Source organism: Oreochromis aureus, linkage group 2 (assembly GCF_013358895.1).
Source record: "Oreochromis aureus strain Israel breed Guangdong linkage group 2, ZZ_aureus, whole genome shotgun sequence".
In the NCBI taxonomy this organism is placed as follows: domain Eukaryota; kingdom Metazoa; phylum Chordata; class Actinopteri; order Cichliformes; family Cichlidae; genus Oreochromis; species Oreochromis aureus.
In genome coordinates, this window is record NC_052943.1 from 7531041 (window position 1) to 7558880 (window position 27840).

The 27840-nt window shown below is 43.6% G+C and overlaps 1 protein-coding gene across 2 annotated transcripts; it reads left to right on the forward strand.

The window, feature by feature from the left end:
* n4bp3 (NEDD4 binding protein 3) lies at positions 1-27134 on the forward strand. Of its 2 annotated transcripts, XM_039616511.1 has the most exons (11): positions 1-270; positions 7886-8056; positions 22106-22386; positions 22514-22685; positions 23277-23489; positions 23743-23864; positions 24013-24208; positions 24282-24374; positions 24470-24721; positions 24883-25141; positions 25449-27134. In XM_039616511.1, exons 3-11 carry the CDS (start codon positions 22139-22141, stop codon positions 25826-25828), a joined length of 1935 nt encoding a protein of 644 aa, XP_039472445.1. In that variant the 5' UTR covers positions 1-270; positions 7886-8056; positions 22106-22138; the 3' UTR covers positions 25829-27134. The 2 variants fall into 2 exon arrangements, with proteins under 2 accessions (XP_039472445.1, XP_031601197.1); XM_031745337.2 differs by lacking the exon at positions 7886-8056.
* The last annotated feature ends 706 nt before the right edge of the window (positions 27135-27840 follow it).

Genomic DNA, 27840 nt, shown 5'->3' on the forward strand with positions numbered 1-27840 from the left:
CAGGACAGGCGCATGTTTCCCTGCCTGTCGTGTTTTCCCTCTTTCTGCTCTCCGCTATTCAAACCTCTGCGAGGGAAACCACACAGTCCCAGTCTGAACTCCACTCTCTCCACGCCGGTCGATCGCCAAAGTACTGGAAAATACCCCCGGGGAGCCACCTTTTTTCTTTTTTTAAAAATCTTTTTTTCCTCCCTTCTTATAAGCACCGGGATACAGAACTGCAGCAGAGTGGCCGTGCTGGTTCCAGAGATGTCCTGCATGCGGAATATGGTGAGCGCCAGTTTGTTTTTCCTAATCTTGCCGTGATCCGCTTCCACTGCTGCGCATGCAGAGCTGCAGCTGGAAATTGTGTCACTGCATGGTGCGTTGTGGTCAATGATGATCCAATAAATCAATCAATAAATAACAACTTAAGACGTGAAAGGACCGCGCTTGATAAGCCTGCCTGTGCAGATTAAAGCCTTTAAAGTGACACAGTGTCGCTCCCCCAAAGTTTTTAGCTCCTAAATCAGGGTTAATCCTTACGGCTACCCAGCCGTCTGCAGTGCTTTCACCCTGTCAGTGAGTATGTTAAAGAGAAGGGGGGCTGGTGGACCCATATATTTTTGTTCTTTTTAGCCTTTAACTCTTGTCACTTTGCAGCTTTGGTGGTCTCCTGCACTTCTACTGTTGGGCCTGCACGGTTGTAAATGTTTGGCTCTCTGTTTGATGCCCTGGAGTTTGGGGACAAAAGCTGTTTCTCTGTGAGCGTCTGTGTTTGGATGGCGTGGGAGGGGGAAGGAGGTTGGTGCCTGTGGGGGGATGTCTTGGGGACTGCCAGGCTGTCGTCGTGGAGACCAGAGGCCACAGGTGACCTCTGACCCGAGAAGTCGTGGAGCATTGCAGAAGGAGTCCTTTGACTGCCGTGGTTATGGGTGTGTGCTGACGCAAGTGCAGGCGCACATCAGAGAGACAAGTGCAGGCTGTTGTTGGAGACTGCGCGCTAACCATTCCTGTAATTTAAGATTGGAGGTGATGGCGGGGTGATGCTGCTGTCTCTGCCGGTGTGAGATTGCGCTCGTCACTGCATGGCAATCACCGAGACAGCTTAAGTGCTGTTTAGGCTTCAAGTCGCCACATAAAAACACATTCCTCCATGTGATCACCGAGGAGATAAAACACTGCAATCAGAGCTTTAACCTCTGTGTCTGTGAAAGCAGATTGCTTTCATGTAGTTTGTTTTTTTGTGTGTGTGCAGAAACCTGTTGCAGCCAATCAGTACATGTACAGAGAAGTAATAATTTGATAACTATTTGAAGAATCTGCAGAGCAAATATAACGATCTCTCTTTTGTGTCAGTGTAAAAATAATACCTTGGCTGTCACACTGTATATTGATTTAAGCTCCAATAATCCCAAATGATCATGTGCTCTCGATCTATTAAAGAAAAAAAAAGGCGGTGACACTATTTATAGACATGTTGTACACTCTAGAATATTAAATCTAAGCTCTTTGTGGGAGATTGTTGGATTTTTTTAGGGCTTTTTATTTATTTCTTTTGACACACAGTCAGTCTTCGGTGCTCTTCTCTCAGCAGAATCAGCCAAACAGCTGATGAGAGCTCCTCGTTCAGCTGTTTGAGCTCCGGGGGATTGATGCTCCCCCGGTGAGTTTGCGTTTGTGAGTGTGCCTCTGTGTCTGTCTCCCAAAAGCACAAGCAGCTGATGAAACACATATTCTGCTGACTATTTGGTGAGTGTAGTAAAGATTAGAGGATCCAGATTGTGGTCCATCAATCAGACTGATGTTTAGTGGGCTCGCCCATTTCTGCACTCTCATACTTTGCTTGTTTTAATGCAGGCACTAAAGGTGCAACTGAATGTTTTCCCCCCATTGTGCTCCATACGATGCAATATGCTGTTAATCTTCATATTATTTTGTGGCACAAAAGTGCACAGAAAGCCAATCATGCGTACTACACTCTAGCAGATGGTGGAATGGGGAGAGCACAGTTGTAATGGCACAGTCCTCCTCGTGTGATATTTCCCCTCAGGCTAGCCACCTAATCAAACACTAATCAGCTCTCCTTCCACTCACTGGTTTTGGTCTGCCTCAGCGTTCCACAGATTTTCCCCTTCCTCCATCCTCTGTTCTCACTTCTCCTGATCCCGAGCTTATCCCGTTACCCTATTCTCCTTGTCCGTTTTGTGTGCGGTCATCCCCAAAACTCCATGTCTGATTGCTCTAAGGTGAAAGTGTCATGTTCTTACACTCAGCACTCCTCCCCTTCGCTCATCCCTCTCCCCGTGGCTTGGCCTGATCTGCTCTCAAGGCCGTCTGTCACTGCAATTAAAGCCCGGCCAGGTTAAGAAAATCACTGCAGGACCTGGCCAAGCGTGCAGGGCTGCCAGCCTTCATTCTGCCACCGTTTGATTTAATGCTGTTTAGCTTTCAAACCCACCACAGTCAGAGTAGTTTCTATCAGGAACTGTGTAAGTAACTGGCAGCAAGTTCTGTGTAATTTCTAACCAGCGTATTAACCATGTGAACCACAATGCTTGCTACATTAGCGTGGCCCCTGTTCTCACTCACAAGTTATTTTCCAAGTGCCCAAGAACACACCCAAGTTAATCATTGGCCCCGAGCGGCAGGTGTTTCCTTATAGCTGAAGATTGATCTTTGGGAGTATTTTACCATTCCTGCCACTTCCTCTTAACAGATTTTGAAACTTAAATGCAGCAAAGTCACAACTTTGCAAATTAAACCTGCAGAGCAGTGGCTGTGTTAGTTGGCTAACATTGATTGTGATTGTTTAGCTATGAGGTAACATGGCTGCAATGCAGGTTTAATCCTAAAGTTGTCCAGCGCTATCTGCCAGAGATATTCTGAAAGTCCCCAACTTTCACACTTTCGCATAAGTACTGCAAAGTACAGAACATCACGGATTCATGATGTATAACAGTTTTAAGTGTAAGTGTGAGTGAGCATGGGTGGATTTGGCATCATCGGGAGCTGGCTTGGTGGCCCACACACTCATTTCTGTCAATCAAAATCAGTTTAACTGCCAGACTCACTTTTTGACATTTAATCCCTGCAAAAATGTACTTTGCCCATTATTTGGTGGTATATAACTGACTGCGTGGTTAGTTGACCTCCCACCTGAATGCTTAACAATTACCTCATCCTCATGAGACAGACCGAACCCTTTGACCTTCAGAGGGGAAAGGTCTGAGAGTGTAGGAGGCCGGACAGACCCCTTTGTCTTTAAATGTCACCAACTCAGAAGAATGACGTGAATAGCTCCGCCGCTCACTCTGGCATCGCCTCATCCCGGGACTACAGGCTCGTTTAACGAACGCAACATTTTCCCGTGAGTCAAATGCAACGTGTTTACCTCATCTCAGCCTTATTGCTTGCTTGTGTTTTTATTGATCGGGCTTATCTCCCCGTGAGAAGCGCTCACACTCACCTCCTCCCTGTAGTTATCAGCAGCAGCAGTTACCTTCTGTGTTTGTCTGTTGCGTTGCGCTCAGCCCGTGTCTCTTATTTATTCTGAAGAGTTGTAGCGTTGCAGAACAAAAGGCCACGAGTCAAAGCCCTCCTCTGTGAGTGGGCATTGTTGTATTTATATCTGCGTGTACAAGTAGCGGTCGTCGAGGCAGCCGCGGCTCTGTTCTCTCCAACAGCATTTCAGTTTGCTGTCACATTGTGTGCTCTCAAAAGAAATCAACGTGGTGGTTTAAAGGTTACAGTGAGCTTCCATGACCTCCTAGTCTCTCCCTTATGTCTCACAGGTAGTTAAGTGGATCAACAGTGAAGACTTGTTGATGCCGTATTTCTTTTCTTTTATTATGTCATTGAAAACCAGGAGCTTGTATGAAAGTATGAATATAGCTGCTGTAATGTCACCCATTGGTTAGTGAACTCCTATTTTTATGCCTCGATTTTAGCTTTTTTAATTTTTGGAACCAGATATGTCAGGGCAGGAGGGTGAAGTGCTAAAGCTGTATTTGGCTTGTACACTTATTCACTCCCTGTATAGTGTTTGGAAGACCAAACACTGTACACTTATTCACTCCCTGTATAGTGTTTGGAAGACCAAACACAAGCAGACAGTTATTGATATACACTCAGCAGGCACTTTATCAACTGCCCCTCATTGCAAATATCTAATGCAAATATCTAGCCAATCACATGGCAGCACCTCATTGTATTTAGGCATATAGACGTGGTCAAGACGACCTGCTGAAGTTTAAACCAAGTATCAGAATGGGCAAGAAAGGTGATGTAAGTGACTTTGAATCTGGCATGGCTGGCGGGGTATTTCAAAAATGCAGATCTAATGGGATCCACCGCGAAACAATCTCTGAGGAATTATCTGAAAAAGAGAAGATATCTAGGTAGTGGCAGTTCTCTGGGAGAAAATGTCTTGTTGATATCAGAGGTCGGAGACAATAGCAACAGTAACTCTAATTACTACTTATTACAACTGAGCTATGCAGAAGAGCATTTTTGAGTGCACACCACGTCAAACCTTGAAGCAGATGGGTCAGAGCAGCAGAAGACCGCACCAAACGCCACAGCTAAGAACAGAAACTGAGGGTACAATTCGCACTGGGTCACCAAAGTTGCACAATAGAAAACTGGAACAAAGTTGCCTGGTCTGATGGGCCTCGATTTTTTACTGCAACGTTTTGATGGTGGAGTCAGAAAGTGATGCAAACCAGCAGTCCCCAAACCTTTTTTTGCACCAACCTGCCTGTTTAATGTCAGACAATATTTTCACAGACCGGCCTTTAAGGTGTCGTGGATAAATACAACAAAATAAAATGATACGACCAAGACAAAAACAGTGGTATTTTGTAAATGTAATAATAAACGCGAATTCACTATGTAATTGTGTAACTTTATTAGCAGCGGCCTCCTGAAATGCGCCAACAACATTGAGAGTAACATCCCCCTCTCTGCCCCTTAATCCTCTCTGGTCGCTATGGTAACATGTAACTATTTCTTTCAAAATAAGACACACAACTACAACACGGGAAAAAAACTCAGGGAAACCGAGTCAATGATAAAAACCCTGGAAAACCATAAAATTTCACACCCGAGCCGCCCTCAACTCTCGCGGCCCGATACCAAACGACTCACGGACCGGTACCGGTCCATGGCCTGGGGGTTGGGGGCCGCTGATGTAAACAACATAAAAGCATGCCACAAAGCTCAGATCATCTCAAACTAGTTTCTTGAACATGACAATGAGTTCACTGTACTCAGTTGGCCTCCACAGTCACCAGACCTCAATCCAATAGAGCGACATTGTGGATGTGCAGCCAACAAACAAACTGCATGACATGTCCTCTCAATATTGACCAAAATCTCTGAGGAATGTTTCCAGCACCTTGTTCAATCTGTGAATGAAGAATTAAGGCATCACTGAAGGCAAAAGGAGGTCCAACCCAATACCATCAAGGTGTACCTGAAAAAAAGTGTCCAGTGAGTGGATCTCCAACATTATTCCATTTAATATTGCTTCACAAGTATGTACCAGCTTTTCATAATTATTTCAGTCTGTAAAGCACATATTGAAGGATATGGACCCCACATTGTTTTTAATTATAAGTTTTGTTTGATTTTACATAACAAAGACACTGAGGTCTAACATGAGTAATCTGTACACACATAACTTCTTTTATAATATACTTTTAATGAACTGCAGCCAACTAAACAAGCAGTGCTGAAATTGTGCTATAAAATGCTTGTATTCTTTTTCTTCTTTATTGTTTTATTGATACTTTCAACAACAAAAGAAAGTGACTACAAGAAAAAAAAAAGACAGATCATGGATAAAAAAAATCATGGACATTCTTACACCTAATATATCTAATATATATATATGTTAAACAAGTGTATTAAGAATGCCAACCAAAAGCCTTAAGGTGCCTTCAAGGTCAGAACCATACCAGCACAAATTTGATGATGTAGGCCGTGATGTTTTGTGGTGTGCCATACAGTGGTTCAATTTTAAAGCCGAGTTTTCAAACATAACCACAAAAATGTCTGATTCACTGTATGTGTGGACAGTCTATGTTCTTGTATTCTTGGTTAGCAAGTTGTATTCGCACACTTCATGAGTCAAACACAGATACCTAACTGCTTACAAGCCAGCCTCAAGTGGCTACACTGTTGTATTGGCTACATTTTTTATCCCAGCAGTTGCCGCATGCTTGAAACAGGGAAGAATCGGTAATGCAGCCCTGCCAAAAGGTTATATGTTGGTACAAATTAAAGAAATGAGACATTGTGTGCCAGCGCGTGAGCTTTACAGGAGCTGGTGAGTGGATTATGTGACTTTCGGAGAGAACCAGAATAATGGTTTCCTGTTTTTTACGCTAAGCTAACTGATGCTGTGTATGTTTGCCGTACAGATCTGAGACTGGCATTGGTGTTGTCATCTAACAGTCTAACACTTGTGACTCTTCAGTTTTTAAAGTTGCGTTAACTAATCGCATTAACGTCTCCCGAATCCTTACAGACAGAGTTGCAAAATCTTTTTACAAGAGCTAACTCCTGTGTGGCAGACACAGTAAGCTCCGGTCTAAAACAGGATAATGGTATTTCTCAAGAACCAGACAGCCAGCATACCTCCCATAGCGCCTTCCAGTGATGACATTGTCCAGAAGAGATTAGCCAGAGGAAGTGAGTCTAGCTGACAATGAGTTTGTCGTCTAGTTGATTGGTCATACAGGTACAGTAACTGTAAGCAGGCTCTGACACGTTCCTATCTTCTCTTCTTTGTCTCCTCTCCTTCTGCAATGCTTGCCGCCATTCACATGCATGCGCCGCCGTCATTTTTCAGGATCTTCCATCTCTTACTTTGTTTTTCTTTCTTTTCTTTTTCTTCTTTTTGGTTGAACTTCTCTATCAGCCAGCTGGGAGTGACTGCCTTTGATATCTGAGGCCCTGTGGGGGCCCACACATACAGTAATGACAGGGGTACTGGAGCACCTGCTCAAGTTTTGGGCTGGGCTATCCGGCTTTGATGGGGTTATCCCCTCTTTTCATTTTTCTGCTTATTTTCTTCAGATTACACTCAGCGGGCCAAGGGGCACCATAAAACATCATACTCCAGCTCTGGAATGCCTTTAATAGTTTGCCAGTCTCAATATAGTGCATCCCTGGCTGGCAAGGTGCTTTTATGAGCTGAGATTCTTGTGTGCCCACCCGATGGTCCGGATACCCACTTTGCTCCCCTCAGCTCATTGGCCCACATCGGATGGCGAGGACAGAAGAAAGGAGCCACTCTCTTCTGGTTATAGAGCAGAGAACAATGTCTTCTCTCTTCTTCCTTCTCAGATCCCAGCATCTTTAGTTTGAGATGTGTAACTTGATATGGTGTCGAACCCGTCCAGTAACTTAGCCTCAGGAAGGGAGACTTACACTCAGACTCTTGTCCAGACAGTCCACTCAGACTCAGCCCCCTCCGCATGCCCTCATTTTCCACTTCTTCCTCATTCCCATCTTCCTCTTATTTTCTTTTCATACCCTCATCCTTCTTTCCCCATTTATGCTGTCTGCTTTGTAACCTAAGTCAAATCCCTCCTGATTGTCTTATTATCCTCAAGCAAACAGACGCACTACGTTGCTGTTGTCCAGAGAAGCTGGGAGTTTTATTTAAGGTCTGCATTGAAGGCTTCAAAGCGTTTTCACATGCGGGGGCTTTTGTTTCTGGAACTGGAAGAACCAGTCTGACCACACTGGCCTTTGAGAGGGCTCACAGTGCACAAAGAAGTGAGCAGGAGGGAAGGGTGTAGTGTAACTAGGAACGTACAGAGCTCTCTTAGCTGAGTCCGAAATGTTGATATGGGACCAAACCATCTGTTTAGACCAGTGCAACGTCTTCCTGCAGGTCAGTGGCTGAAGCAGTTTCCTCTTTATCCACGCACCTCCCAGCTGCCATCGCAGGCTGGGAAACACGAGTCATGTGATGTCATCATCAGTAGCGCGAGCGTGACAGAGAGAAACAGGGCGTGCATGGGATCAGGAGCAGAGAAGTGAAGTTTCAGGTGGACAAACACAGGTAAACAAGTGTTTTTTCCTTCTACATTTCCTACTATTTAAAGACACTCTTAGTGTGAAACGTTAACTCTCTGTTCACCTCATGTCTGCTTATGATTTGGGTTTAGATTTGTTTACAATGTTCCTTTTATAAAAGTGAAAGTACCTCAATTCTGGCTTAAGCTCAAAGATCTGTGTATCTACTAGCGTTTAATACACAGCCCCAATTTCTCCAGGGAAATTTTGACTAATTTGCATAGCAGTAACCTTAAAATGCTCTAATGCACTGAGATTTAAGGCAGTGCTGTCAAAGAGCAGCCTAAGCTGCAGAGAGAAGAGGGAAGCATCCTGATTGTTAATTACTTCACCCACGAGGAATTCTTGTTTGCAGTGAAGCTGATTTGGAATTAGCTAACTTTATAACTGAATCTTTTCTCTCCGGTGATGTGACGTCACTCGGAGCAGCAGAATCAGCCTTTCAGCTCGGAAGTGATATGCTAATTAACGGTTAATTATTAAATAGTCCAAAATGAAGCTGCACGGTCCTCAAATAATAGTAAACGGGGGTACTTGCCTTCCAGCGAGTGCATCGAGAGTTCGTTAATAAAACCACGCTTTCTTTTCCTGTTATATCTGAATGATCTCTGGTCTGATGGTCTATTTGTGTCTCTGGAATTCCCCCTGAGGTCTATTCATGAATTCTGTACCCAGGCTGAGCAATTAGATTTAATTTAACTGACTTTGCTCTCCAGTCAGTTAAATTAAATCTAATTGGTTTTGAGATTTTTTTTATTTTTTATTTTTGCAACAGCAATCAAAACAAAACAACCTCATCTAGGTGATATTTCACATGTCGCTGCTATTTCTTGCGGCTTTTGTTGTTAGTGTAAACTCTCTACAGTAAACATATGCCCTCATTTGGCTGAATAAGGTGTTTTCCGGTAGCATCAATTAATTTACAGGGAAACTTCAGCCAGGAAGGGGGAAAAAGTGCTGATCTTCTGACTGGGCATCGGCCTTCGTCAGCATCAGTGTTTACTACCCGACATCATCCCTCCTCAGTTCTCTCTCTCTCTGGTGCAAATGAGATCAGAAGGATTTGCTGGGATGTGATCGGCAGAGCAGTTTCACCTGCGCACGGGTTAGTCCATGTGTGCCTGTTAGCTTCTGAATCCAAACCAGTTTTTAGCTACAGTGCATCCGTTTTCCTGTGTTGATTGTGCCGAGTGTGTGGCCTAACATCCAGGGCGTCCTGATGGATGCTTGCACACTCACTGCAGCTGTTAAGTGGAATTGGTTCAGGTGTAGGTCGATGTGGGAACCACTCAATTTCCATCGATGTAATCACAGAACGGTGACTCCTGCGTGAACCGCTCCAGGAAACAAAGAAGCCACAGTGAGTCTCTGCTCACCCCTCCTTACTGTAAAGAATTTAATAAAAAAAAACCTTTATCAGCTCAGTTTAACATTATATTACCTGCAGCCTATGATTATGTGGCTGAATAATCGGCCACTGAGTTGTTGTTGGGCTGCCGTTACCAGGTTCTCATGGGAATAAAGTTACTTTTGATAACAGATTAAAAATGTCCCACAGCCCTCAAAGTCCTCCAGCAGGGGAAACGGTCAACATCAGCCACATCAGAGCTCCACGTGTTAAGTAACGGCATGGCATATTTAATCATTACCCAGTGAGAAATGTAAGGAATGTGGGTTTGTTTCCTCACACCGCTCTCAGTGAACTTATGCTCTGCGCTGAACATGGCTCTGCTGATAGCAGCAGTTGGCAAACACTATACAGGCTTTACGTGTTATCCACAGAAACCAAGCACAACTTGAACTGGATTCAGAATCAAGTGCAATAAATATCAACAAATGCCAGCAAAGGTAAGTAAAGAAATATTTTAGCATGTTGCTGGTTTTATAGCTGTTGATCTCCTTTTTAAAATAAGGAAAATACAGAATGCCTGACATGCATTTTCTCAGCATGTCAGGCATCATGAACTGCATATTAATACAAAATTATCACCCAGACTAGATCCAAGTATGAAAGTAAGAAAATTATAATCCAGTGCCAAATTGTGTCATGCTTGGTTAGTTGAAATTGCACAGGCTAAAGACTAAAAGATGCAAAATGCTGACCAGTTCATGAGCAGCGAACCTCATATTTAGAAGGCAAAAAGTGAGAAATGAACCATGAAATTCACCATAATAAGTTCATCTTGATAGATAAAATCAAACAACAGCATGATGATGGCACGTGTCATCAGGAGCTTGCTCAGAGAGGCACTGTTGGATTGTTGGGTTTCCCTTTAAAAAGTCAGATTTCTTTGAGGTTATTGTTCAATATAAATGAAACTGCACCGAATTGAACAGCTTCATTTCTTCGTGGCTTTTATTCTCTATTCCTCTAAAGCACTGCTGTAAGGCGGGAGCAGCATTCTCCCCCATATTTCTGCACTCGGTGTTTTGATGATGGCGGTGGAGAGCGCTGACTAACACATCCGGCACGTCCAAATTCTCCCATAAAATGTTCAGTTTGGTGTAAATCTGGACTGTAAAAGTCAAAAGCATATTATTAGAACAAAGAGCAACTCTCTTCTCCGTATTGATTTGAAGTGACCTGCCTCCTACCAACAAAGAAGAGCTGCTGCTGGATCCTATCACTGAAGGGGTCAAGGATTCAGTTTTTCCTCTAAAAAAAGTCTTTCTCTGCATATTGTTGGTTTCAGGAAAATAAGATTTCTCTCTCTTTTCTTTTTTGTCTTTTTTTTTTGTTTTGACACCATTTCAAAAAACAATTTTCTGGTAAATCTTAGCATTTTTAATGAGTTCAGCTGCAAAAAAATAGCAGCACTCTGCAGTGTGCTACATGAACAATGCTGTATTCTTTATTTTCAAGTCCTCCACGTGTGTCATTTTCATATTTAAGACCTTAGCTAATGAGTCGCTTTAAAAGCAACACCTGCAATCCAGAAAAATCTCTTGGCAACTGTTTGATTCCTGATTAGTTTCAAATTCTTTTCCCATCATAGAGCTGTCAGTAAACTCCGGACTTCTGATTGCTAAACCTGATACTGCTGTACTTGCAAACCATGATGCATTTCATGTGGGAGAAGAAATCCCGACTGTTGTAGCAACAAGTACTGTAATAGGAAGGGCTTATGGAACAATAAGTTGTTTAGTTTGTTCAGAGATTAAGGCCTTCATCTCGGCTCCCACGCTACTATCTAACTCATCGTCTCTTGTGGCTGAAGAGCAGTTTTTGTTTTGAATAGTGGATCCACATGTTTTTCTAAAGCTTCGTTTAAAGCGTCTTGTGGAACCAGTCGTGTCGTCCCGTATCATTTCTATTTTTTATTAGATGCAAGCCGAAGCCTGAGACAGACTTTGTACAGTTATATTTGTGAATTTTAACGAAAGCATATGGAAATACTAACAATTTGGCGCCATCAGAAATCCAATAGGAACGTGTAAGTTATGGCAAAATATGGAATAGCAACAGCCCCATCCTGTATCTCATACAGCTTATATCATCATCAGCTATTTACATTGATTGTTATACATTTATTTAATGTTGTTATAAGTCATAATCGTACTGCTTTGAGCAGTGTTTAAAAACAACACGTTTACACAGACACTAAAAGAGGAAATGACTTTGAACACGTTAACCTTCCCATTATAATTGCCAAAAAATTCAAATCTTTTGAAAACGGAGTGTTTATTGAATTTTCTGATCATTTTTTTGTAATAATTAAATATTCCATCCATCCATCCTCTACAGATTGCCCTTGTCAGGGTCACCGAGGGGCTGGATGTTGATGATTTGGTGCGACATGCAGAGTTTATTGCTCTGTGAGATGGATAAGCATGTATGCTGTGTGGAAGTGTGATATGTAAAGGAGTGAAAGGCAACCTAAAACAACACTGAGGTTAGCTGCTCCACACAGCTGTGTATGTACACCTCAGGAGAACAAATCCACACAATCATAACTTGCCTAATCCTAAAACACCTATAAATATTTTTTGTCCTCATTAGGGAGACGCAGATTCATACTGTGATTGTGTAAACATATGTAGGTCCCCGAAACATGAGTCATATCAGGACTAGACGAACGTACACAAACCCACATGTAGAGGTTGAACTTATAACCTCACAGATGGAGCAACGCAGGCATTTGTCCAAACAAACTTATGCAATTCTTTTCACACTGCAAATTGATCATATTTTAACAAAACCTGCTCTTATTACTGAGTCACAGTTACATGAACACCACAGCAGGGAAGTTGGTGAATAAATTCCCCCCATAAATAACACAAATAATACCCGTGGCGCTGTGAGAGCAGGTCCCTGCGAGGGCTCTGCCTTGTGCTGTCTTGCCATAATCAAACAGATTTATGTAACATCAGTCAGCTACAGATCAATATGGTGCAGCCGGTCAATCCAGATAACACCAACATGGCTGCTGTGGTCATTGGATTCTTTGCAGAAATAGTGTGAAGTCAACAGAGGCATTATAGCCAAAGCACACTTTGCAGGCCTGCGTCGATAGGCAAACTGATGCAAAGTGAGGAAACCCACATCAGCCTGAGAGGAAGTCATCACCTGATTTACTGAAAGGCAGACGCAGCCAGTCAGATCACAAACGTTAGACTTCTGTATCGAGCTGAGGAGCTCTTAAGAATAATCCTGCAGATTTTCTGAAAAAACCCTCTTGAACTTTGAGTCTCAAGTAAGTTTTGTGGTTTTCTTTTCTGGGTCAGTAAGTTGTTGATCCAGCTGTGGAAATTATTAGTTAGAGGTCTCATCTGTCTACTCAGGGATCAGAGCGATTAAGTTGCCAGCTCACATCCACTGACGACATCAATTTTGAGAGTAAAAGGAAAACAAGATGAATGACATGCATGGCAGGATTTTGTAGTAAATATATGTGACATGCCACATGCAGCTGATACTGGTACTGGCAGTACTGGTGCTCAGTGGCTCTGTTTTTATGTGAAGAGCATTTTTCTACCATATTAGTTTCTCCTCACTGGCTTAATTGAATCTAAAAGAGGTATTGAGACCTTGAGGTATTTCAAGTAAAGCACTGCACCACATGAAAGTACATAAAAGATTGTGGTGTTGAAACTTACAAATCCACTCTTTCGCACAGTATGTGTTTCAACCATTACCAAAGAACAGCTGCAGAAAGCACTTTAAAATCAGATGATTCTTTTGGATGAACCCTCTACAAGTGACTGCCTGAAATCTGGAACCCGCAGGCGTCACCCATTGTTCTGTTTCCTCCCTTGAGATGCTCTGCCAGGCCTTTGCAGCAGCCACCTTCAGTTGCTGCTTGTTTGTGGGTCTCTCAGCCTTCAATTTTGTGTGTAATAACTGAAAAGCATGCTCTTCTGAGTTGAGATCAGGTGACAGACTTGTCCATTGATAAGATCTGATTGCTTTGCCTTGAGTCTTGCAACATTTGTCTGAATCTGAGCAGAGCGTATGGCCCTGTGCACTTCTTCCTGCTACTTCTGTCAGCAGTCACATCACCAATAAACACCAGTGACCAGGGTCCACAGGCAGACATGCATGCACATGCAGTAACATTTACCCTACCACATTTGACAGATAATACCATATGTTTTGGTTTTATCTGTTCAAATACTTTTTTTAAAGCAGTCTTATCTGGTCCTCTCGCTCTTGAGTGTAAGCAATGGTTTGCACCTCGACTAAACCCTCTCTGTCTGTTGATTGTAGACTTTGACAATGATACACTTTAGTTGTCTCCTGTGGTCGTCCAGGTTTTTTGGTGTTGCTGAGCAGGCCAGTGCATTCCTACCATTTAAGAATGCATCAGACTTGATTTGGTTGTTCCTAAAGTTTTTGCTCTCTCTGATAGTGTTATTTTGTTTCTCCAGCCTAATAATGGCCTCCATCACTCGCACTGTCTGGGCTGAAATGCAACAGTGAAAGACCTAAACTACTAATTCAGCACTCTGAATCAGCTTTAGATATGCTGCTGCTTGTGAAATAATAAGGCAACAGGCCTCACTTTGCCATAAAACTGCTTATCAGTTAGTTGTCCATTAATTTTTAGTCTGAAAATTGGCAACTGTGTATACAAGTGGCTGTAATTCCTAGACAGTCAATGCAAAACTGTTGCTAAAGCCTTTGTGATTTTTGACTAAAAGTCTTTACTTCAATCACATATTGATTGTTTGACTTCAAAACCGCTGCGGTGGAAAAATTATAAAAGTTGTGGGGCATTTTTTTCCAACAAATTTGGGATCTAAGTGCATGGTGGAAACTTGTCAAGCACACAGTACGCCAGTCCTAAATCATACCCTACCTAATCATTCATTTTCCTCTAAATGAAACTATAATTTACAAAATGAATATCATGCTGTAACCAGTGATTAAGACCATAAGCTCAGTAGGAAAGTGTTTGCCGAGGTCATAAATCAAGCTAGATTCTAACAATTTCTTTCTTGTAGATTTCTATAAAGTCAAACTTCAATGTGAAGGCAGAGGAGCCTCCTTTTAAAATGCAGGTGCTAATAGACACATTGGCTTTGCAGCTTTTCAGACCGCATAGGTACAGTTTATGCATAAAAATCAAACAACAGCCACTGATATCATTAAAAACAAGTCCCCTCTCGCCCCTGTGGGCAGTCTATCCTTCAAGCTCGGGTCCTCTACCAGAGGCCTGTGAGCTTGAGGGTCCTGCACAGTATCTTAGCTGTTCCTAGGACTGCACTTTTCTGAACAGAGATCTCGAATGATGTTCCCGGGATCTGCTGGAGCCACTCGCCTAGCCTGGGAGTCACTGCACCTAGTGCTCCGATTACCACTGGGACCACTGTTACCTTCACCTTCCACAACTTCTTAAGCCCTTCTCTGAGCCCTTGGTACTTCTCCAGCTTCTCGTGTTCCTTCTTCCTGCTGTTGCTGTCATTTGGTATCACTACGTCTATCACTACGGCCGTCTACCACCACTATGTCTGGTTGGTTAGCCACCACCATTTTGTCCGTCTGTATCTGGAAGTCCCACAGGATCTTAGCTCGGTCATTCTCCACCACCCTTGGGGGCGTCTCCCATTTTGACCTGGGGACTTCCAGGCTTCCAGGTTTCTGTACACTATGCTGGCCACTTGGTTATGGCGTTCCATGTATGCCTTGCCTGCTAGCATCTTGCACCCTGCTGTTATGTGCTGGATTGTCTCAGGGGCATCTTTACACAGCCTGCACCAGAGGTCTTGCCTGGTGTGATAGACCCCAGCCTCTATGGGTCTTGTGCTCAGAGCTTGTTCCTGTGCTGCCATGATTAGTGCCTCTGTGCTGTCTCAGTCCAGCTCTGTCCAGCCACTGGTAGGACTTCTGGATGTCAGCTACTTCCTATCCTTCCATGATGGTTCCTCTTCTTCCTCCTCTTTCTTGGGTTTTTGCTGCCTGAGGTATTCACTGAGCATGCGGTCGGTTGGGGTCATTTTCCTGATGTATTTGTGGATCTTTGTTGTCTCATCCTAGACTGTGGTACTGACACTCACCAGTCTCCGGCCTCCTTCCTTCCGCTTAGCGTATAATGAACGAGCATGTGCAGTAATAGTAGGGTTTACAGACGAGGGTTCCTAAAATCCATCGGCACGTGTTTCTTGGACGTTGCAGAATGAAATGTCTGTGTCTGCTCTCAGCTATCTGCTCAGTAGTATCTATAGCCATGACAAAATATGACCTTTAACCTCTATTAACCTCTGGTGTATTCATCATGAATAGGGGCAGTGTGAAACCAAACAGTGGGCAGTGCCACGTCCAACCACCAGCCAAATTATAGCCCGTGTTTCACAGAAAGACCAGTTGTCATCGTGGGTTTCATGACATGAAGTTTAACCTTTCATGCGACGCCCTCCCTGTCCCTCAGTTAGAAAACAGACAAGAATCACCCAGAAGCACTTGTGCTTGAGGCGGCATTTCCAGTTGCATCCGTTTGGACTTCACAGATGCTAAATGACATAAAAGCTACCATCGGAGACACAGAAGAAATAACATTTAATGAGCCTGCTCTTTAGTGTCTAGGTTCTTCTGAATGGCCTCTGGGCCTGTGGAGAGGAACTACATCCCCCGTCTGTAATGAATAACCTGCTAACAATTAGAGACTGCTGCGTAACACTCCTGTGCTGTCATGCCCCACAGCCAGAGATACTCTCACACTCACTCATTACAGGCTAGCATGTAACAGTCAATCACAGAGCGGAGCTCTTCTTTGCTTCACGTGTAGTATACGGTACCTTCCGTATCGGCCTCAGGCACAGCTTACCACACCGCTGCTGCTCCTGCTGCTGACACATTTAGACTCTCAAAGCATGCTCATATAAAACGAAACTCACATTCACTTACATCAGTTCCACCTTAGACTCTGTTTTTAAAGTGGGACATTAATAATAACAATACTGTGAATGCTTATCAGCATTCACACTAATTACCGTATATTACATTTTTAAACAATTTATAATTAAATGCATAACTAACACAAGAATTGAGCTTGTGCTGGAAATTCACCCAGGACTCTGTTATATTTGGTGTGTGATGCCTGCCGATTGGCACCGTAAGACAAAGTGCACCTCTTGATTTTTATAATGATGACGTTGCTGGCCATATGCAAAGTGACCAATGTTGCAGGTATATCGGGGTATATCCATAAGAAAACACTGTGACTCAGCTTGAAGAATCACCGTTAGCAGCATTAACTTGAAGTACTCATTTAATGTGTAACGTTATCAGTCTCTCACTCTTCTTTCTGCTGTTGCTTCAGTTTGTTATCATGTGCAGGAATTTATTCGTGCACAGCTCTCTTAAGGTCCCACCACAGCATTTCAGTCAGGTTGAACTCTGGACTTTTGGCCGGGCCTTTGCGACGCTTTCTTTTTCAGTCATTCTGTTGTAGATATGCTGCCATGCCTGGATTACTATCCTGTAGCATGACCCAATTTTAGTCAAGCTTCAGCTGTCAGACAGATGGCCTCATATTTGACTCCAGAATGCTTTGGTATACAGAGGCATTCATGGTCAGTTCAACAACTGTGGCTACAAAACGAGCCCAAATCATCACCCCTCCACCACCGTGCTCAGCAGCTCCTATGAGGTGTTTGCACTGTGCATTATGACACTGACAAAAACTACTACAAGATGCTGTCACGGCCTTATTTTTTGATGGGAAGTGTCTCTCAGGACAGGCTGTCGGGGTAGGTGTTAAATATAGTTGCAGAATTCTCTGTAGAATAAAATAACTCAGCCTAATGGTAGCAGCTGCATTTTACACAACTAACAGCTGTGAAAATCTAGCAAGCGCAGCTTTGATAGAGCTTATATAATGAAACAGAGAGTGCGTGCTGTGTGGGAGTTTTAGATGTAACCTGCAAAACTTACCCCACAAATGTAAACAAACTTTGATCGTGAGCAGGGGAGAGAGAGAGTGAGTGCCGAGGGAAGAGGGCAGAGGATCCGGAGCTGCGAGTTGTGCACATGCCTTTCTTTCTTTTTTTGGGGAGTGCGCTGAGTGACCGGTGCACACACAAGTGTGAGTGAATGTCCGTGGGAGTGAGCCTGTAGTGCATCAAACACTGACGAGCCCGAGCTTGTGTTCTGCTAAGCATCTTTGGAATTTGGCTTCACCGCGATCCTCTCCTCTGTCAGAGACCCGGTTTAAGGGTTTGAAATGGTCCCTCTTCAAACTCGAGAATTTCATTGAAAAGCACACAGGAGGTCTGATTACAAGATCTCAGGAGGGATCGTCCTTGAAGTGCTCTTCTTCAAGGCGTGTTTTGTTTTCTTTGTGATTGCAGTAAAGTGGTAAGGGTATGGTTTTCTAGAGGACACGGAGAAAGGCGCATGCAGGGGTTTTTCGTTTAGCAAGATGTGTGAAGTATGTGTTTCCTGACAAATATTTTCTCATTTTGGAAATTGCAATTAATGTGGACATGTTGTTTGAAGACAGGAGATGATGGTCAGCTCTTACAACAAAGTTGACAAGTGGTGCTAGCAAAATATAGCCCCTGTGCATCTCTTGCAAAGAAACACATCAGAAGAATGCATGTGCATGCGAAAGTTTAGAGCATAGGAAGCATCTGTTATCTTCACAAGGCTTGAATAAAAAAAAAGGTTAAAAAAAAGCTGATCACTGCTTTAAAGGAAGCATAAATCAAGAGCAGACTACTTTGAATTGGACTATAACTGTTCAAGGCTGGTTGAAGGTGCTGCTTTGATGTGCACGCACGCACGTGTGCGATTTAAGGGGGAGTGTTGCATTTCAGGGCCCCTTTGGCTAGTCGGGGTTGGGCCGTAAATCTGGCCTTGTCTCCGAGTTTACTCGGGCCCATAAACTAGAAAGCAATTATGGAAAACAACTGGATGCAAGATTTCTTCAGTCCTTCAAGACTTGCGGTTGCCTGCTGAAAGGATTTTTATCCTCTTATCTACCCAAAAGGAATAGCATTGCCTCGCCCACCCCACCCCCCACCCCGAGCTCGGCTTCCCATCAAGAATCGATTGGGCTCTTGTGTTTTTGGTAGATAGAAGGCACGCGCCGAGTAAAGTAGTCGGGCTAAAAATACTGAGTCAGACCTTGACCAGTGCCCATTAGGTTTGGCACACTCATGATTTATTCATGTGGTGTCAAACACATTCAAACACACGCACTCATTTAGGCTGACTCACATAGTTGGTGTCACTATCTGACCCAGGCCTCAGATGGACAGCAGCAGAGAAGCACACTTGTTAACAAAGCGTCTGATATTCATTATCAGTGATTATCGGGTTTCTTTCCTCAGCCTGAGCTCAGCATGTTATATCGGCTTATTAGGAAGCGGATGTTTTAGTGGAAATTTTGTTTTGTTTTGTTTTTCAACTTTTCGGGGGGTGTAGTATATCATGAATATAAACATGAGTAGCTTCGTCTGCTTTGATCTGGGCCTGGCTGAGAGCCCCGAATGGAGTGGGCTGGAGCTGCCTTTGCACAGCTCTCTCTGCCTATTTTAACCATTTGCATAATTACCATAACTGTCGAGGCCAGCAGTGCAAAACACTTGATAAATGTGGATTGTATTAGAAGCGAGAGGAAATGCCGGAGTGCCACTGTGGGTGTCTGTTCTCAAATGTGGTAGAAAGTAAGAATAAAATAAGGATGCGAGTATGACACGAGTGTGAATCGACAGCTGGGATGATCCTAGATCTGATCTCCAATATATTCCTGCCCAGCACGCTGACTTTTTTTTTTTTCTAATTTCAAGATTCATTTAAATCGTTAAGCAAAGCAACATTTTAAATGGAAATCGCACATGCAGTTTCTCTTTAATAAGTACAGGCTGTTTCTTCATGCTTGTGCCTGCTAAGTAATGCACATAATAATGCACATAGTGTAGACTTTGATGGCATTTTGCTGTTGCATAACTGGAAATGTGCTGCTGATTAGCAGTCAGTTCCACTGACTAGTCTTTACTTATTTTCCCATTATTGCTCTTACAACGCAGGTTCCAGTAGGAGCAAGAAAACTCATTTTACATTGCTTTTAGGGTCTCTTGTGAGATTTATGAGTCACCTGCTAAGCAGCATCCTGGGAGAGAAATAATCAAATACCCACACTTCTCTTAGAGCATGCTTGCTCTGTCAGGTTCAGTCTCATGCTGGCATACTTTTACCTTAGAGTGTTTTTTGGCAGCTGCATCTCAAATACTGACAAATTGCACAAAGAAGGCAAATTTATCACCCCCCTCCACCCAGGCTGTCTGTTAATGTATAATGTAAATACAAATAGTTGCTGACAAGTAAGTGTGGTCAGGACCGATGCTAAGTATTCGAGATTGGTAGTAAATGGGCTAAAACAAGTAAAAGGTCCCCATATGGCCTCTTTGAAGTCTACCTGTTCTTTAGGTGCCACATCAGTTGGCTGAACATGAAGGGAGCCCGCTCCTCCCTCGGGTCCTGTTTATAGACAGAAAGGCTGCGGCGCACTTGCAGGTTTTATGGTCTCGAGAATGTTTTATGGCTGCTGGGGGTGTTTATGCACGGGAAGAGAGAGGGTCAAAAGGGTGAAATCAATAGTGATCCTTAATGAGGTTGCTGAAAAGAAGGAAAGGAGCGGATATGCCGGCAGTGAGAGGGAGGCTGTAAAGAGAAGATAATGTTGTGTATGGTGAACGCGCTGACAAAGTAATCAGGCCTCTTACTTGGGTATTCTGGTGATTTAACTGCTTGTTTAGTTTTGGCAACAGATAATGCAAATGAGTGTATTTCCAACAGTAAATCTAGTGTCATAAAACAACACACGGTGTGATGGGCTTTCATGAAAGGTAGGAAAATTTGCAAAGAAAATGAGCAGCCACAGGACTTGATTTTCCATAATGTGCATTGTCAACCAAAAAGCACCTCACTCTCCCTTTTTTAAGGAAATGAGTTGTAGTAACCTAGCTGGATCAGAGTTGCATAACAGGCTTACGATAGGACATATGCTGTCCGACCTCAGAGGAAAACAGCATTACCCTGACAGGGTACACGTTTCACATAATCTTGTGGTCTTTTGATTCCCTGTGGGGAAACATAAGTCAAGCCTCTGAGAGATAGAAAGATAACCGTGATAACACGTTTTGGGGATTTGCCCTCTTTTTACATCATTTCAGTTTCATTGCTGTCATCTAACGCGCGTTGAGCTCAGCTTTTACAAGTTTGTTTTGTAGTGCGGTGCTGTGCGGTGCTGTGCGGTGCTGTGCTCGGCTGCGGTGGGAGGCTGCGTTGTTCTAGCTGTGCTGTGGGACAGCTGTCTGTACAGACACACACAGCTGATGAAACGCGTGTCAGCTCAACCGCGTCCTCAGAGGATTAACATCCACTAACAGTAGTAAGAGGGGCAAGAGGTGGGGTTTATTTCAGCAAAGGAGAAAAGCCAGTGTCAGTCGCTCCAACATTTTGGTCCACAGTGAAAATCTAAAAAATACTGGATGTGGATCTTTCCAGTAAAATATGTCAGGATATTATAAATGGATTGGCACATTTATTACAACCCCAATTCCCCCCAAAATTGGAACATGGGCAGTGAAAAGATGGAAAAATAAGTGGTACTAAAAAGAAAAAAGCTGGAGGAACACTTTTATAACTAATTAGGTTAACTGGCAGCAGTTCAGTAACATGACTGGGCATAAAAAGAGTATCTTAGCGAGGCAGAGATTCACAAGTCTGCACAAAACTGGGTCTACAAAGAGTTTAACAATTTCATTATAATGTTCCTCGACATGAAATTGCAAAGACTTTGAATATGTCATTATCAACAGTACATGATATCATCAAAATGATATCCACAAATATAGGTTAAAGCTCTATCAAGAAGAAGCCGTATATGAATGTGATCCAGAAACACTGCCTTCTTCTCTGGGACAAAGCTCATTTAAAATGAGGCAAAACAGAAAAATGTTCTGTGGTCAGAAGAATCGGAATTTGAAATTCCTTTTGGAAAACAGATGTCGTGTCCTCCAGACACGGAGAGGAGAGGGACTGTTTGGTTTGTTATCACTCGGTTCTAAAGCTTGCGTGTCTGATGGTATATGAGTGTATCAGTGGCTGTGTGATTGGCAGTTATAGCTTTAGGGCAACATATTCTCCTTTTTAAGGGAACCATCCCAGCATCCCATCCCTTTGTTGGAACTGGGGTTATGCAGATATTCATGGTTTCCATTATATTAATCCAGTGACTCATTCTCTGACCTCTACTTCCTATTTACTCCCAGTGTTTTGGTTAGCATGCATTTGCATCGCAATGCAAAAGATGCCTTGTAAATGCATGCCTTCTACAGTGCAGGTGGTAAACATCAGCCTATTGGCATGACAATGGAAGCTCCACTTTGCAGCTCTGCAGAGCTGCTACCACAGTCGCAGACTCTTTTTCTATAGTTTGACATGTATGAAATTAACCACTAGCAATATTTATGAATGAAGAATGCCAAAACTCTGACACTCTAGGTCAACAAAGCGTTTGAGGCCACCGTAAACACACTATGGACAAACATCAAATTAACAAATTCTCTGTTTTTCTCTTTGTTACAGAGCACCTTCTCTCCCCACTGTGACCTGTAATCAATGGCAACCTCGGTCCAGACTCTTCCTCTGACCCGTGGCCCCAGCAAAAACTTCCGCGACCCCTGCCCAGCCCCGCCCCTGTCCCCGCGGTGCGGCATGGGAAGTGTAGGCAGTCTGGTGGAGAGGCCGGATGTTTCTCCGACTAAAGGCAACCGAGCAGTGCCCCAGGTGAGACCGAAACACAGCAACGGGCTCTTGAAGAAAGGCTTCACCCAGAGAGAGCTGCTCAACTACCTCAACATCAACAGGTGGGTCGTGATGAGGAAAACGTTAGTAGGAATTCGAAAAAGCAGGTTTTTGAAGGTGAAAAAGTCTGCAAGGTGTTATAAAAATGATAGAACTTGACCTAAGCTGGCTTACTTTGCTTCCAAACAGAAAAGAGCCTAAAGCGAGCCCGAGCAGCGACGGCAAGAAGGACATTATCTCGGGCCTCAGCGCTGTCAGTGCACGGGAGGAGGATAACGTTTATGCTAAGGTTTACCATAAGGATGGCACTGAGGTAGATCTTACAAAGAACTCACTGCCAAGCGCGGGCAAGTACGAAAAGGTGAATATGTTTCTTTAAAGTACTGCGAAAAGATCCGTTCAGAAGTTTTATTATTTCTTGATGTATCAAAGAAACTCAAAGGAGGATATTCTCATTTTCAGTTTATTACATGGCTGCAAAATACAGCTAAAACTTTAACTGTAAGAGTAAAAATGTTAACTTCATGACCAAGGAGACTCAGTAAATATAAGAAAAAATATTTTACCCTCAAATATTGAAATACCCTCAATATTTTGAGTAATTTGATCAAAACTACCTTTAGCATTCTCTACAACGGTCAATACAACAGTCACTATGAGGCGTTCTGCACAGATCTGCACAAATGCAGATGAATGACTTCCCATTGTTTCCTTTTTAGAAATGATTTACAGTCACTGAAAGGCTTCTAGGGCTGTGGTAAATTGATCCATATCACATTTATACATCACTGGCAGCATGCTGAAATCAATCAAATATCACCTTTTTTTTCCTGCTTGAATTAATGCTAAAAACATCGAGTGGGTGGAATGCTATTGATTTAACAGAGACATTGTGACTCGTGTTTTGTAGCCTTGCCACCTCTCTCTACTATCTTGCTTCTTCATCCTTTAGGCACGTTTGAGGTCTTCGGCCTTTAAGCCTGTGACCCCCAAGAACTTTAGCTCAATGCAAAATCTCTACCCGTCTTCCAAATCAGAGGATGTGGATCATGGCCTCTCCAACGGCTTGCACAGAGCGTACGCCCATGTTCCCAAAGCTGTCTCCACCTCGTCTTCTTCTTCCTCACCGTCACGTCACGGAGGACCGGCGTCAGCCGGCAACAAGGTGAGCTAACGCTACAACCTTCATCCATCTTGTTATTATTATCTCGTTTACCCTGCTGCTCGTTTACATTTATTAATCTTGGCGGAAAGCTGCGAGTTGCAAGCCGGGTGAGCGAGATCACAGGTGCACAACAATTAACTGTGCGTGACTTTTTATAAAATTCGTTTCCATCCATTATTTATGGCTAAAATGAAACTTTTTTCGGCTCATTAATGCTACACTGATGAATAGCTGTATAATTATGACTGTGTAGGCCCTCTCCTCGGTGTGTGGGATGGGCCAGGAAGATGACAACTTGTCAGACTCGGGCCATAACTCCATGAGCAGCCTGCCGCCGTACCGACCTCCCTTCCGCCCACACCTGGCTCACATCAGGTCTGCTGTAGTATTAGTGTCTCAACTATACTTTGAGCTGAAAAGCAGTGTTGCTATATTTGATTTTTTTATGGTTAATGACTGTGTGGGTTGTGATAATAGAAGAGATTTTAATGGTCTTTGTGGATTCTTTTGTTTTTTTAAATAGTGCATCTATGGGCCACATCAATACCATCGGCTCCCTGGACCGCACCTCTCTGGGAATGAAGGCTGTGGGGTCAGGGGGCGTGCCTATTGGGGAGATGGCGTGTCGAAGCATGGCTACTCTGAGCCGTATTGCTCCATATAGCGTGGAGGCTCCACCTCCTTATGAATGGACGCTCTCCCTGTCTGTGGAGGAGGTGGTGAGTGCTGGGGGGATGAGTGGTGGGTGTGATTTCAAGATTCCTAAATGCTTCATGCTGTTGTCTTTTCCAGGTGCGGGATCTGGAGGAGCGCCTGGTGGAGAAAGAGCATGAACTCAAGCAAATGAAGAGAAACCTGGATGAGAGCGAGGGCGCCATCGCACAGGTGACTCTAATCATCTTCTTCTTCAGCATCAGTCTACGCACCCGTCTTCATCACCCTTTAACGTCTGACCTGTTCATTTCCTCCACCGCACTCAGGTGTTTGAAGGGAAGCAGCGTCTGTGGGAGAAGGAAGTGGAGGAGCTGAAGCGCCTGTATGCTGCTAAGCTGCGTCAGGTTTCCCAGCATGCCCAGCGTTCCCAGCGCAGCCTGCAGTTGCAGCTGTTTAAGGTCCAGCAGGAGAAGAACCGGCTGCAAGAGGAGCTTGACGGCATGAGAAAGGAAATGTGCCGGGATGCTGGAGCAGTGCCCAGGCGAACCAGTCCGACCCTGGAGGAGACGCAGTGGGAGGTGAGGCCGTGGAAGGCCAGGGCAGTCACAGTTCATGGCATGGAGAAGCACATAAAATTAACTCCAGGGAACAGACAAGATATCTGGATTCCTTGTTTGTCCTTTTTGAATCATGGCGACCCCTAGCCTCCTTCATTTCCCTTTTACTCTCCCTCTCTCAGGTTTGCCAGAAGTCGGGGGAGATCTCCTTGTTGAAGCAGCAGCTGAGGGACTCCCAGGCAGAGGTAACTCAGAAGCTGAGTGAGATCTTCCAGCTGAAGACAGAGCTCAGGGAGACGCGAACAGAGCTGCGCAACAGGGAACGCCAGATAGATGCTTTAAAGCTTGACCTGCAGGGGACACAGCGTCACAGACGACCTTCTCAGGCTGCACACGAAGACGAAAAAGAAACTGAAGAGAATCCATCTGCTCGGGCGATAGGTAGAGTTGCATCTCTCATGTCTTCATATATTTGGGTTAGTTGCACTTTTGAGCAACTGTTTCACACCACAGTGTTTGTAGGTCACAGATGTGTTTTTATAATTAAACTAAGTGAGCCGTCTGACATAGATGATTGGCTTATTTTCAGTTCTGACATTTCCATGTGTCAACCCAAAAATCAGGTCGTTTGAGTAACCGGGGCAGGAATTTAAAATCAGCCAGTGTTTTTCATCATAGCCCCCCGCCGCCCCCCGCCGACCCCCGCCGACAGCTCTAGCTGAAGCCATGTGAACCACTTTCTCTGCAGGAGGATGCGGGGGCCCCACAGAGGAGCGTCTGCGCGCAGAACTGCTGCTGGAGCGACGCCAGAGCGAGGCCCAGGCCATGGCTTTCGAGGAAGAGAGGCACACGTGGCAGATGGAAAAGGACAAGGTCATCCGCTACCAGAAGGAGCTGCAGGCCAGCTACTTAGACATGTACCACCGCAACGAAGCGCTCGAGAGGGAAGTGCAACACCTGCGGGCGAGCAGGGAGCAACAAGGTGGAGGAGCAGGCGGAGGAAGCAGAGATGGCACTTTGGAAAAGGAAGCGCCAGAGCTGAGGAAAGAGAGAGCAGGTGACAAACAAGAGGACACACCTTCCCCTGGTCTGCCGTGGATAGAGCGGATCGAATCGTCGGAAATTTGACTGTGACCTACTTGTTTGCAATGCAAAGTATGTGCTATGGAAGGTCATATCTGCCAGTACAAGGGAAAAAATCAAATGAATTGATGTTGCTGTAACAGATAGTCAAAACTGTGAGATAATAAGCAAAGATTTACTGTTAATAATAATAATAATAAAACTAAAAGACTTGTGCCAAAATAAAGGAGAAATAATTAAAAATTTTGATTTAACAAGTCAAAACTGTAAAATTATTAGTCAGATTTTCTACTTGGTGTGTAACCTAATTTTTGACTTGGACTGTAAGTCCAAAAACATGTGATACCAAACATTCAGTCCAAAAACAAGCATCATATGCTACTGTGTCAAAGTGATGATCATCAAAAAAGACAAAAATAGGTCAAAATTTAATTTAAAGTGCTATATTTAATTATCAAATCAAAATTTATATCTATTATCCCAAATTAAGTAAGTCAACCTGGACTTACTGATGAGTCTATTTATTTTTTAGCATAATTAGCTTTTCTTTGATTTTTTCTTCTTTTCCTGTACAGAAGGGTCTTCCACAGACTGCTCACCCTTCTTCCATCTCTTCCACTTCACCTTTTCCTGCTAAAGCTGGGCCCCCAACCTCACACAGAGCCAAGTGATACTGAGGTTCCTCTATCCTTATTGTGTCAACGCTGTAAAAGAAAAAATACAGCCAAGCACCTAAACGGTCCAACTTAAGACTTTTTATTGATAAACCTGTAAATGAGCAAATTGACATGATGATTGTGACTGCTTTGTGTTTATTTGGTTTGAGCCTGACCGATTATACAGTAGTTAACATCTCACAGCCTCTTCAGTGTTTGCAGACCATCTATAAATTCAGGGTTCACCTGGACTCTTGGAGCAAACAGCTTCTTTGGGTTAATTATGAAGAATGGTGCCAAGGCAGAGAAAACTGTGCATAGTAAACTGGAAATACTCACCTTACTTCCTTCACTTTCCAGACAGGTGAGGTTTATATATAAATATGTATTTTGTACATAACTGTAATTTTTATTTGCCATGGTACTTTAAGAGCACTGTCGTCTTAAATATGCATACTTTGACAAAATCAATCGGTAGATGCATTTATGATTGCCCTGCTTATTTGGTGCGATTTGTTGCACAAACCCAGCACATAACATCAAATGCATGCCCGTAGTGAAAAAACGTCCTCTGGTGTTGTTATTATTGATATTATAAACATTCAAAAACCAGCTCTCATTTGACCTTTCCGCATACTGTGACTCACGTCTATTTACTGGAATTAAAACTGTACAGTATAAAGATTTGTTTTCTGTTTGTGAATTATTCCTGAAGAAGAGCAAAATCAGCTCAGATTCCTTTTTGTGTAAATCAGGGCTGCAAAAAAGTGTTACAATAACACTTTTCTATACAGCGTGGCCCAAACTGAATGGCTAGAAATCACTTGAGAAAACGTTAGAAGGGTGACTGATGGTATTTGCTCAAGGACTTGACCTGCCTGCTTTGAAGGGGCTTAAAATCCACAGAGAGCATACCAATAAAGCCCACTGATAGGAGCTTTATGACAGAGTTGTGCAGGCTTTTGGGACTAATATGGCTTTTAGGGGTTTATCCTTGGATCCTTATCTCACCCTCTCCCTGAGGCCCTCCCTGTTCTACCTCAGCCAGCCCTCACATACCATCGCCTGCAGCACAGACAGGAAAGAGGTGGAAGGTCAGCTCAGATGGAAACACAGGAGGATCCCTGATTGGTGGGGGGGTGAGGGGGGGTTCCTCTGTAGAAACCATCAACTGCACAAGCCTGAACTGAATGCCAAGAAAATGTTGGCAGGAATGAAGGTTTAACACCTGACTTTTTTTCAGGTAAAAAATGTGCAGTGGAAACACAAAAGTGAGAAAAAGGCAGCGCACATGCAAGTCCATAATGCAGGGTGATAATCTGAATAGATACGAGCTTCAGCTGACTCACAGGCCCTTACCTTGGCATTTAAAACATTATATAAACTAGGGCTTAATATAAC

Coding starts and splice junctions, on each gene's coding strand:
- n4bp3 (XM_039616511.1), top strand. CDS start 22,139: ATGGCAACCTCGGTCCAGACTCTTCCTCTGACCCGTGGCCCCAGCAAA. Junction 23,490..23,742: donor CGGCGTCAGCCGGCAACAAG/GTGAGCTAACGC, acceptor ATGACTGTGTAG/GCCCTCTCCTCGGTGTGTGG. Junction 24,722..24,882: donor TGGAGGAGACGCAGTGGGAG/GTGAGGCCGTGG, acceptor TCCCTCTCTCAG/GTTTGCCAGAAGTCGGGGGA.